Source organism: Ochlerotatus camptorhynchus, unplaced genomic scaffold (assembly GCF_037179485.1).
Source record: "Ochlerotatus camptorhynchus isolate MF236.1 unplaced genomic scaffold, CSIRO-AGI_Acam_v1.1 ptg000284l, whole genome shotgun sequence".
Classification (NCBI taxonomy): domain Eukaryota; kingdom Metazoa; phylum Arthropoda; class Insecta; order Diptera; family Culicidae; genus Ochlerotatus; species Ochlerotatus camptorhynchus.
In genome coordinates, this window is record NW_027040773.1 from 3447112 (window position 1) to 3460308 (window position 13197).

At 41.3% G+C, this 13197-nt stretch overlaps 1 protein-coding gene across 1 annotated transcript; it reads right to left on the reverse strand.

Annotated features, from left to right (window-relative positions):
* Nucleotides 1-809: 809 nt before the first annotated feature.
* LOC135706623 (uncharacterized) lies at nucleotides 810-3283 on the reverse strand. Its single transcript, XM_065228268.1, has 4 exons — nucleotides 3076-3283; nucleotides 1792-2996; nucleotides 1257-1724; nucleotides 810-1214 (listed from the first exon to the last, which is right to left on the reverse strand). Exons 1-4 carry the CDS (start codon nucleotides 3281-3283, stop codon nucleotides 810-812), a joined length of 2286 nt encoding a protein of 761 aa, XP_065084340.1.
* Nucleotides 3284-13197: the final 9914 nt, after the last annotated feature.

The following is a 13197-nucleotide window of genomic DNA, read 5'->3' on the forward strand; positions in this document are numbered from 1 at the left end:
GTTCACCATACGAAATCTTACTTTTTCCCATACATTTTTTGCAAAGAAACTATAGCCGAACCACATCAGAAAAGGTTCAAGTTGGAAATGTGAAACCAATTTCCATTAAAATTCGAATAAGGTAGTACGTTTTAGAACCAACCATTGTTGTTAGCTTCAATATATACTTTGAACTGGTAGAAATTACCATACATATTGACGTTAGAGTAGAGCAACTTTCATCTAAACGCGACGGGATGCTGATTTCAACTAACTTTTTATTTACATTTTCTGTACATCCTATGCTACTATTTACATGTTTTATGTTGCGTTGGTTTGACAGCGCAAGTGCGTTGCTGTTTTCACCGTTTTCACCCGTCTGTGCTATTCGTGCGCACAACGGGTGCAGTGCGCGGTTTTATGGTGAATATTGAAGTTCATGGAATTTAATTTTCTTAATGACTTTGAACATTTCGGCCGCCATGAAATTTCGGGAATTCATCGTTCACCGGCAAGGAAAATTCTTCTACGACTCTTCTTCAATGATGGTGGATCACAGATTCTGGAGGGTGATTTGTTGGTGCAGTTCGTCGCAACAGGCTTCCTTCCAGCTTCTAATTCATTGGCGGAAGGCGACAAACAATTTGGTATCGAATGGTGTGCTGTAAAGAAGGGACATCTGTATGGAGGAAATGAAAGAGGTGGTACTTAACTAGTGTCAAGTCCGAGCCATGGGGTTCTCCGAACCCACATGGCGAGCTTGACTCTTTACAGTTGTATCAGGAACCGCTCGATTCCCCCGAGCATGGGCCAGGATCTCGTCTGGCGACTCATTTCCCCGAGTAGGGGCCGGGAACTCGTCCGGCGGCTCTGTTCCCTGAGCAAGGGCCGGGAGCTGGTCCAGCGGCTTGGTTCATCAAGCGAAGGTCTTCTTCCAACGACGATTTAGCAGAATTACTGATGTTTTGAACCACATTCGCAGTTACGATGGCAGGATCAATCTCGACTGGAAGTAGGCACAGCTTTGAGATGGCACGCTTGGTTGTTCCTGAACTGATCTTTACTGTGGCGACCCGCACTCGTCCGTCGGTACCAGGGTGGATGCTGATCACGCGCCCGAGAGGCCATTTTTGTGGCGGAACATTCTCGTCCTTGAGGGCGACGATGGAACCGATGGCGAGGTTGTCGAGAACTTGATTCCACCGGTAGCGATTTTGCAGTGTAACCAGATACTCCTTGTGTCAACGGGACCAGAAACGTTGGGTGAGCTGCTGTACTCGTCTCCACCGGGTCAAGCGGGACTCGGGAATGTCCTGCTGGTCAGGATTGGGCATTGCGTTCAGTGGTCTGCCGATCAGGAAGTGTCCTGGAGTGAGAGCGAACTCGTCGGAAGGATCGTCTGATAGTGGAGTAATAGAGCGTGAGTTGAGCATTGCCTCCACCTGCACTAGAGCAGTTTGTAGTTCAGGCTCAGTGAGGTGTGCATTGCCAAGAATCTTGCGGAGCAGGGTCTTGACTGATAGCACGCAGGCTTCCCAGATTCCACCAAACGAAGGCGAACGTGGTGGGATGTAGTGGAATTGGATTCCATTTTCTGAACACTCTCGCGCTACCGACTCCTTGTGCTGCTGGGACATGAACAGTTTCCGTAGCTCTTCTAGCTCTCTCCTCGCCCCCACGAAGTTTTCGAAGGCTGGCAATGAATGCCTCGCTGGTGAGGTCAGACACGAGATCGAGATGAGCGGCTTTGGTTACGAGACATACGTAGACCACGATGTATGCCTTGAAGAACGGAGTACGTCTGTTTCTCACCGATGTGCGCACGTAGATCGGGCCGGCCAGGTCTATGCCGACATTCTGGAATGGGTGCGCCTGGTTGACCCGAACAGGAGGCAGTTGTCCCATCAGCTGTTCGAGAGATTTCGGTTTAGCTCGGGCGCACGTCATGCATCGGTGGATGACCTGGCGAACTAAATTCCGACCGCCAAGAGGCCAAAATCGTTGACGTAAGGACGAAAGCAACAATCCAGGGCCAGCGTGGAGCGTCTTCTGGTGCTCTTTGGTCGCTATCATTTCGGTCAGTCGGTGCTTGGCCGGGAGGATGATCGGATACTTCTCTTCGATCGGGATCTGTGCGTTGTGCAACCGACCACCGACACGAATAATGTCGTCCACAAGCTGTGGATGAAGGTATCGGAGCTTGGACTTGCGATCTACTTGATAAGTGGTGAAAAGTTGACGGATTTCCTTCTCAAAGTGCTGCTCTTGAGCTCGATGCACTAAGGCGAGTAGAGTTTGATCGATTTCGGTTGCGGTGAGCGGCCCCACAAGAGGATCTTGATGATTCTTGCGACGCCGACAATTCTCGGCAAACCTTCGTATGAGAGAGCCTATTCGAAGCAGCGGACGAAGGCTGAAGTAGCGGAACACTAAATCATTGGTCGTTTCATCTTCAACGACTGGAAGTACGACGATCTTGCGAGCTTCTGATTCATCCGACGGTAACGATTTTGTTGGAGAGTACTTACCAGGCCATGGTATAGCTAACGTGCCAAGCCACTGCGGTCCGTGCCACCACAGTGAACTCCTTTCGAGTTCGTCGAGATTCATGCCCCGAGAGATGAAATCCGCTGCACTGTTCTTGGACGGAACGTGATTCCAGACAGCATGAATGGTGAGCTCCTGAATCTCAGCTATACGATTGGCCACAAACGTCTTCCACGTAGACGGTGTTGCGGAGAGCCAATTTAAGACAATGGTGGAATCCGTCCACAAATATATCGTGGCGGAAATATCGAAGCTGTCCATGGCTTGAACCAGAAGTTTGGACAGGAGCAGAGCAGCACACAACTCGAGTCGAGGAATGCTTTTGGTATCTATAGGAGCGACCTTTGATTTTGACATCAGGAGGCGAACTGTGCAGGATCCAGCAGATGTTATCGAACGGAGGTACAGACAGGCACCATATGCAGCCTCTGATGCATCGATGAAGCCCTGAACTTCCAGCCTTGCGTAACCTGAACTGAGAACGTGTCGAGGAATACGTAGTTGAGTGAGAACGGTGAGCTTTTGCTTGAATTCCTACCAATTGCTTACAAATACTGGTGGGACTGCCGCGTCCCAGTCGAGTTGGAGTTTCCATAATCCTTGGAGCAAAATCTTTGCCTTCGAAATGGTCGGCCCGATGAGACCTAGTGGGTCGAACAAACTGCTGATTTGTGACAGGATTGCCCGTTTCGTTAACGTGGCAAACTCCGTCCACTTCGGTTGCTTGAAGGAAAGGAGATCGGTAGCCGGCTCCCATCGTAAACCCAACGTTGTGACGGAGGCTTCGTGGTCCAAGTCAAGTAAAGTTTCAGTTTCCCGAAGCTCCTGTGGAATGGCATCAAGAACGGTTTGGCTATTAGAAAACCATTGCCGGAGTGGAAGTCCTGCAGAAGCAAGCAGTAGCCATAGGTGACAGTGAGTAGCTGGAAGATCTGCAGCGGAAGATCGGGATGATTGCGCCAGACAATGCTCGTGAGCGGTTGGTCAAGTAAGAACACAAGGATCTGCCGGTACGACGGTGGAAAAAATTTCCTGGCTGTGGTTCTTTCACCTTCCACCGCAATTAATTAGCTCGACAAAAACGGATTCACTCCACACGGCACTTACGTGTAAGGGGTTTCGCGAACGAGGCACTTCGGACACCACACACGGAAGTAGAGCAACTTTCATCTATACGCGACGAGATGCTGATTTCAACTAACTTTTTATTTACATTTTCTGTACATCCTATGCTACTATTTACATGTTTTATGTTGCGTTGGTTTGACAGCACTAGTGCGTTGCTGTTTTCGCCCGTCTGTGCTATTCGTGCGCACCACGAGTGCAGTGCGCGTTTTTATGGTGAATATTGAAGTTCATGGAATTTAATTTTCTTAATGATTTTGAACATATAGTTTGTTCTTTAATTTAAATGTGATTTACAAGATTATTTTTTGTGAATACCTCTACCTTCACTTGGAAATTGTTTTTATTGTTCTGCAGATAAACATAGCACTAAAAAAAATACACCCTGCAAAACGAACCTCCATTCTATTTCTGATAAAAAGATAAATTTTCACTAGCAAAATGAACCTGCTTCGATTTCCTGTTTGGGTTGATGTGAGCCAGAAGAAGCAAAATGTCCAACCCATGTAGACCACTGTTACTTATCCATGACAGTTGGGATTCTCAAAAGCCATAGATAGTTTTGTAGGAAATACATGCTTTTTTAGAAATACTTTATACTTTAAGCTGGTTTTACTTGCGTTATTCATTTTTCTCAACGATAAAACAGGTTTTCCATTTGGAGTAAAGTTTTAAAAACAAAATAATAAAGCAAAAAACACCGTGAACTCATGGCCACCGTTCCAAAAAAAAGCATTTTCCTCTGTTTGTGCCAATTGTAAAAAAAACATAAAGCAACCATAAGCACGAAACACGTAAGCATTGTACAAGTTGTATACAACTTTTATTCGTAATGTTTTGAAACAGTTCAATATAGTTTCATATAGTTGATCAACCGTAACAAAATGTAGCTGGAACATACCAGAAACTGTAACAGTAGAAAGTAATGTTTCCTTTCTGTTTATTACATTTCATAAACCATAACAAAACTATTTTATATAAAGTTAACATAGCTAGTAAGGTGTCAGTGAAGTTTGAACTGTTCTAGAAATGGTTCTTTTCTATGCGGGAAGCTAGCCAAGGACCTCAATTGAAATGTTAGGACCTTATTTGGTAAAGTTTTTATAAATAGAGTAAGTCGGGGCAAAAGTTCGACCATAGAAAGCAAAAAATTAATTTTAATATTGCATCCAAGAGGATGCACTTCAATCATGTCGGAAATCTCATGTAATTTTTATGGCCACAAAAATAAATAAATAAATAAATTCGTGCATTCCCGTTTGATTTTGGAAATCCGTACCACAAAATTGCCCACCGATTCCTTTTTTGCCGTTCGACGATGACGGGTGTGCTTTCGCAAGAGTGACGTTTATTGGATCCGTTTCTTTGCACAGGTGTTTTTTTTGTAACTAGCGTAAGTGTGCCTGCGATTTGCATTGAGTGCCGGAGATTGTGAGTTAGCTGAAGGATGTCTCGCTGGATATGCCCAAGTCTGGACGGGCGGTAGCTGGTGGCCGTGAACGGTTCCTGGGGAAAGCACTATATGCGAACCTCCTCCCAGATCACCATGGCAATCCAGGAAGTATCACAACAAAGGTAATTGCTATTCGATTTTTTGCATACAGTGACAGATAGCGGTCATGAAGAACCAGTGGAGGTGCCGAGCAAAGGTATTTATCCTAGACAAATGGTAAGTTATACCCCGTTCACATTACAGCCTATATCACGTAATATAGGCTGTCTTGCAATGAGCACTCATACATAGGATTTCCAGTGAAAACTAGATGTATGAGTGCTCATTGCAAGACAGCGTATATCACGTGATATACGCTGTAATGTGAACGGGGTATTACAAATTCTCTGTTGTCGTTGTCGTAGGCGCCGTCGTAGTCGCTGTCGTAATCGCCGTCGTAGTCGTAGGCAGTACCGTTAGTATATTTAAAATTAAACATCAACCGCTGAAAATATGAATTATCGCGTATTTCTGTTGTTCATTACATCGAGAACGTAATTTCATTTGAATAGCTTGTTCAACCAGGTCTTAAACAATCGTCACGTCGGTCATAGCTTGTTATGATTGTCTGAACCATGTGTAAAGAGAAAAGCGAAACATTGAACGTCGCGTGAAAGTGGATCTTAATGAAGGCCTAAGTACTCTTTCGTAGCTTTTAGTTTTAGGATTTCAAAGATCGTCGGTTGCAGTGGCTTGCTTACTGAGGAGAAAAACACGGTCCCAGATCCTTTCATATTAAAAATATTAAAATATCGCTTGTTTATCCTGTATTTTGTAAAACTTTTCGTTGTCGTCGGTGCCGGGTTTGAATAGTTATAAAAACTTGAGTTACGCTATAATGTGATATGAGAGGCTCGGTGGCCTTAGATCAATCGTTTTTGCTTACTGAGCAGAACATCATGAGTCTAATCTCAAGCCCATCCACATTCAAGATTCGTTATTGATTAAAAAGGAGCTCGTCTGCCTAGTGGCAAACGTTTTTGCTTACTGAGCAGAAGACCGTGGGTTCAATCCCAAGATCCTTCGCGTTATACGATCGTTAGGACATCAATTCAGCTTATCGTTTACCAAAACGAACCCTGCTGCTAAAAAAACACCAAGAAGACCGGAAGAGTGTTCAAAACGATTTTTTTTCCTTTTTGTGCGGCAAAAGTACGTTTCAGCAATGGAGAAAAGGATTACAAATTTAATGACAGTTTTGAATAGTTTTGTCACTACAAAACTTTACATACCCCATGGTAAGGGAAATAAATAAACCACATGTTTGTGCCCAGATATTGTCAGAATTTGGCAAACAACGTAATCCACTCAAAAATAGTCTTCTTCTTCAATAAATGCAAAAAGGTTCGCAATTTTTCCGATGTTTTTGTCACATTCTGCTACATTTATGATTGTTTAGTGTAAATAAATGCGCTTTAGACATTTGTGAATGATTACATGGGTTTGGGACACGAGTTGAACTTTCTCTACTGTTACCTATAATTCTTCGAAAACACCACCAATTTTTTAGATTTTTTTTGTGGGAAAGTCTAAAAACAAATACATTCCAGAGTTTTATTTTGCACATGCATTGAAAAACTCAAAACGAACTTTTGCCCCACCTTACTCTTTTGGTTGAAATATAATGTAAACAAATAAAAAGGAAGGGTCTCACCCGAATGATCTGTAATTATTAAGCTTTCTCATGTTTCCCAAGCTGGATCAAAATGCCTCTCCGATATGCAGCACAATTTCCTTGATTTGTTTTCCGTCGATCTTGTTTTCCGTGCTGAGCACCAATGCTACCGACGTGCCAGGAAGGCAGCTCCCACACCTGGACCCTACCTATCGACCCATCAACTCATGAACCGGGGACCAACGGCTTTACTTCCCATCCGAAGGAAGACGTGATCAGAGATGTAATGCCTCAGAACATCCCGGCGGCGCCGACTGGCATTGAACCCAGGCCTGCTGGGGTGAGAGGTAATCACGCTTACCAGTACACCACCGGCGCCGTTACAGCACAATTTCTTTGAACCAAATAGCCATGGTGACATGTAATAAGTGATCCCAATTGCTTAACGGGGATGAATATGAAATGGTCCGGCATGTGGTAGAGCTTGTTTGAATGGCTTTCTCCCTGCGCTTGGAATTAACGATTTTCAGATAAAGTTAAATTTTCAGTGCCAAACAAGGCAGTTGTTCTTAACTTCAAACTTGAACTTACTCTTTAAAAAAGACTGAAAATTCTTCTAAAAAAGTACTTAACAAAATTATATAAAATTGTCCATAACATCAGAAATACAACTTAAATGCAAAAACAACAAGATTTGGATTCTCATTGATTTGAAGAGGTTTTTATGCATGGCCAGCGATTGTACGGAACCGCCCCGCTGTGCGCCGCCGATGAAAGGACCAATGCACAGGTTTATACGTGAGGTATTCCGGAGATGTGATTTGATCTCGTGACTTTAGCTGGGGAGGCATTGATGCTAACCACTAAGCCGGGCTTGATCCCAAGATGGGCAATTTAGTTTCAAACAGTTTCTAGGAAGACATCAACCCCCAAAAATGTTAAAATAATGCTGAGAACCCAAGAAACAATTTTGGTTTTATGAAGGTTCGGTAGACCGTGATTTGGACTCTATAAAGCTTGCTTGATGTTTACCTGTTAAATTGAAGCTTTGGAATGGTTTGCACATAAACACATATACACACATAAGGATATCTTCTTTTCTTGTTCTAATAAAAAAAACTCTAAGCTAATCTTATTTCAAGTAACATCAACATTTTATTTCTCAAAAGAAAAAGAAAAATGTACAGTTTAATATAACATTAGTTTTACCTAGTCAACTGCTTAATTTCTGATTTCGTGATGTAATTAACAATCGCATTTCATTTTAGTAGATTCATTCCTCATATTTTTTTAGATGTCATCGAAATCAATACGCTGCGGATTGAACTTAGAAATCGTTGTGAAATAAAAAGTGAAAACAAACCTTCGATTCAACACTGAAAGCCTGATGGAGTTATCTACATCTGAGGTGATTTTGTATGGAAACTGAAGGAAACTGCATTGACAACATCGATGGTTCGCAAGAATGCTTTTAGAATATTAGTCGACTTTATGATAGACTTAATGTTGATAGTTTTAGGGTAAGATTAATACTAGTAGATCGGTGATGAAAAGTTTCTTTATTTTGTTTCCCAAAGAAATGTAATTACAATAAATAGGGAAAATGTTAGATTACAGTCTAAGAGTAAAATTGTTATCTACAGAGGTTAGATGTGGGTTGGTTTTAATTGTTTGTTTTTGATACATGTCAGTTCAAGAATGTTGTGCTTGCATTGCGTATTCAATATCTCTATACACTCTGTGTGACTGTATGCATCTTTGACTGTATTGTTTCGGTGAGTTTATGGTTGTCCTAATTCGGCTGGATGTGTGAAGACGGTTTCAGGTTCTGTTTCCTGCTCAATTGCATGACGGTTTTCTCTTTGTGGCCTGACCTAATTGACGTGACGGATTCTTCAGTGTATGTACCTGCTCTGATTGACCGCCAAAAACTTCGCTGGCCAACCCTGCGGCTAATAAACAACTGTGATGTATACATGAGGCTAATTTAGATTTAAATGCAATGTACATAAAACTATTCACTCTTGGCGAAAATATATAGAAAATTATAATTGATTGCATTGTAAATATTATTGCATGAAGTTCGCTTTGCCACTTGGACATTCGTTTTTGAACTTTAAGTTACATGAATGGATACTCTCAAAAGCTAATATAACGAAGGTTAGACAGTGGCCCTTATAGCGGGTGTCAGTTCACGGTGAAATTTAAGGGGTTTGAAAGGTTTTGATATTATTAAAAATGGCGGCCGAAAATACCCATGTCCGCTGTGCACTCCTGGCTAGCCGATAAGTTTTATCTGCAACGGCTAATCTGTAACACATAAACGCATGCAATTAGCAATCTGTATAAGATTCTTGGGCTAATCTCCCTTTCACATAAAAAAATTTGTTATTTAACTAAATGGCAGCCATACGAAAAAAAAGGTCGATTTTTACCCATTTGTTTACTGTTTTCGGACACTTGAAGAAAAAAAAACGTTAAATATTAATATATTGATATGAAAATGGGAGATTAGCCGAAAACAAAAATGAAGAACCAAAATTTAAAAGCTCAAGTCGATAAGTTGTATAGTTTCTGAGAAAACTTATCAGCCAGCGAAAAAAAAAAGTGGTTCTGAGACAAACGCGTTGAAAGATTTGACTGTACCCTTTGCGTCAATACGCAAAAAATCGGATACCGATTTCGCGTATCGAAAAACGACACCGTGAAGTGATACCCGTAATAAGGGCCAGCATGAACTGATTGTCTGCTAAAGGTATTGAATTGATAGACAGATTAAAGATTTGAATTAAATCTGAACTTTTCTGTGTTAAAAATACAATGTTGCTACAATAAAGTTGACCAAAATAAACAGTACGAACGATAGCGGTAGACAAAGGCAATATCTGTTAGGTCGGTGTTACTTCTTTACGGTTGCACATATGTTAAGCTCAATACAGCCTTAAAAAATCACTGCTACGTCATTATACAACAAGCTAATAAACAATCTAACGTTAACATACTGGGCACGGGCAGTCTTCGGAAATGGTGAACTTCGCAAAGGAACATTTGTAAAATGTTTCGTTTATGATTTACAACGTGAAGCACCATAATCCATCTGCACTCTACGATATGTGCGCAAAATTGTCATTAGAGTTGAAAACTGGAAAAACCCACTAGCGAAACCGATTTTACTCTCAGTCTATACTTAATGCATAGTGTTGGAAGTTGTGCGTATTATAGCGTATCATTGTGCGATCACAGCGCACTTCTTCCGACACTATGTATAACGTAAAGAAAGAGAGTTAAATCGATTTTCGCTAGTGGGTTTTTCCATTTTTCAGCTGTAACGACAAAATAAGTTCAAAACAACGAGTGATATGCCTATTAAATTGATTGCTGTTCACTGTGGTGTTCTAATTCAAGCGTCAATTATCACAAGATATTACAAAGAAATATGAAGTTATGTTGCACTCATTTATCGCATGTTGATGCATCATGTTTCAGAACACCGTTTGGTCAAAATTGAGCGCTCAAGGACTTTGTTTACCCCATCACGATAATAGGTAAATATATTGCCAAAGCCGTCGTTTACCTTACAAACAAATACTTACAGGGACGATTCAAAACGTTCAAAAAATTTTTCGAGTGTAGCAAAAAAAACAAGAAACAAGAACAAGTATGGATGGGGCGAATGTGGTCCTGGGCACGAACAGCATGGTTTGCGACATCACCCGTGGGGATCATTGACCGGACGGAGAGAAATCGGAAAGAGAGTAGGCTGTGCGTGTGATCTAAAGTGACGTTTGTTTTTTTTTCCGTAGAGTTTTTTTTCTATAATCAGTTGCTGATCTGGTCAAACCAGGCATAGGATACGATTTCTAGTTCCTCAGCGAGTTCACTGCGACCTGCAATCAATCTATCTACATAGTTCTACATTTTTGTTATATGCCACTGACAAGCTGTTCCAAATCCAAGAAGATCCAACATGGTGCCCTAGACGTCATTCTTCTCTTCGTTGGCTGAAGCTGACTAAATATTGTCCACAAAAAGGCTTGCCAATCGAAAATCGAAAATGACTAAATATTGTCCACAAAAAGGCTTGCCAAAAATCGACTACATCCGAACCTCCTTTATCTCAAATCGAAGGAAGACATTCCGTGCAAGCTCTACCACAAACCGGACTAGTTCATATTGGTCTTCGTCAAGTGGACCGTCTACATTTTGGACTTCTACAACAACACATGTCAATCTGCCTTTAGGTGGAACTTGCTAAATTTGGTGAGTTCATTCCTTTTTTTGTCTTTTCAAATCAGTAAAGCTGGTAGATTACCTTTTCGTGGTGCGCTACTGGTATAAGATCTACCACCGAACCAGTGCTGACAACTTCAAACTAGGGGAACAGGATTTTTCTGTAATCAAAGGAACACATTTTAATCCTTGCTACTTTTTATGCCTTGTTACTAACAACTGATTTGTTAGTAGTGACAAAACAGCGGTAGTGACTACCCACGTTATGTTTTGACGTAGGATTACGTCTTTTGGCAACATATTGGGGTTGCAATTTCAAAAAACCAAATTTGACCTCGTTACGAAAAGTAGTCAGGTTTTGACCACTTATAACTCTGTCAATAGCGGATGGATTTTAACAAGCCAATCGAACAACACTTTATAAATTTTCAATAGGTCACTATTGAAAATTACACAAATGTCCAACTGTTGCAATGGTTATCAACATTATTACCGATTTCCTGCAAAAAGCGCTTACCCTAACACAGATTTCAAAATCGAATTCCATCCGGTCTCACCGTACGGTGCTTATTCAATCACCATATGTGGTGGTTGAGCTGCAACCCACATGAGCGTCCATTCACCGAAGAAGGATGAAGAAGCCACACCGCTACCGTGATCGGATTCAGTAGCTCTTCGTTATTCGCTGTGGGTAGTCTATGCCAAGGGCGTCACACTCGTTCCAAACTACATACAGCTCACGACAAAACGGCTCTTTTCAGCACCACCATAAATTATTGTTGTTTAAGAGTTTATTTTCATTGAACATCACCCCTAAAGCTCTTTGATAATGTACCCAGCAACCAAATGTTTTTGGTTAAATGCGTAACAGTATTGAAGTAGGTCTCTTGTCAATTAATATGCCTGAAGTAGGTGTCTTGTCAATTAATTAGAAAGACTTCGAATTAAGGTAAGGTTTTCATCAGGACGCTACAAAAAACCAAAATATATCGAATTTATATGATTGATCGCGAATATCTCGCGATTGAAACGTTTTAGCAAGAAATTTCTCCATTCAATTATCGCTTTTTTATTATCTATTGAATGAACCACAAAAATGCGTCATTTCTCATCAGCAAACGAGACGTTTCCTTGATGAAAAAAAGTGGTTTCCCTAACACAGTCGCAGAATATTGGTACATAGCATGTAATCCTACGTAAAATCTACGGTCGTACCTTGGATACAATCTCTTGCTTTTTTCATATTGTATATTTCAAATCAAACATATTTGTTTATGTTCATAGAGTATATATAATCCTTTTCCTTTGTCATTCTCCATTTGCTTTCAATCTTATCTTTTCAGAAAGCGAGTAATCACGCTATAGCCATAAGCCATAAAAGGCTAGGACAAGAGTTAGTGCTCATGTCCCAACCATCAGAGGAAAATGGAGCATCACTTAAACTTTCTAGCTTAGATGCTTCCAATGACCAACCAATCATAAAATTACGGAAAACGGAGTGTACGGTACGAGATGTCCAGGTTTCATTAATTTATTGCAGCATCAATTTAAACAGGCCCGATTTTTTCTGAATCATCTTGTGTGTGTGTGTGTGTGTATTCCCTCTAACCCCCACTGGCCGGCAGTGTTATTATGGAAGAACTCTCTCTACAATGTCGCATTTATGGTCATTGTAGACAGCTTTAGTCCGGGAGTTAGAAGGTGATAGCTCTATTGCAGATCCAGCAACCCATTTCAGAATGTCTGGAGAGTCACGCCCATTCCGAGGTTACTTTCACTCACAATAAGCCCCGCATGTATGCATCACCGTTATCAAATGGATATTGGTGATACATACACACTTCCAGGTTCGAAAATATTCTTTTCAACCCTGGCATGTATTTAGTGTAATTTTGATATTTTTTTTTTTTTTTTTTATTAATAAATGGAAAGCTCTCACCATATTCTGCTCTTCCGCCGTCATTATTTGCTTCTTTTGGAATCCCTTGGACTTTTTCTCTAACGCTTCGTATTTCATTCCGTGCTTCACCGGCAATTTCCTTCCGTAGACCGTCCTTGGTTGGTTGGTTCTAATATGATTCCGCATTTTTTGGTCGGTTTGATGTCCACCATATGTTATTGAATTGCCATGGTGATCTGGGACGAGGCTCACGTCCAAAGTCACTGGTCCATCGAGCGCTCCGTTTGCGAAAGGAGAATGAAAGAAATA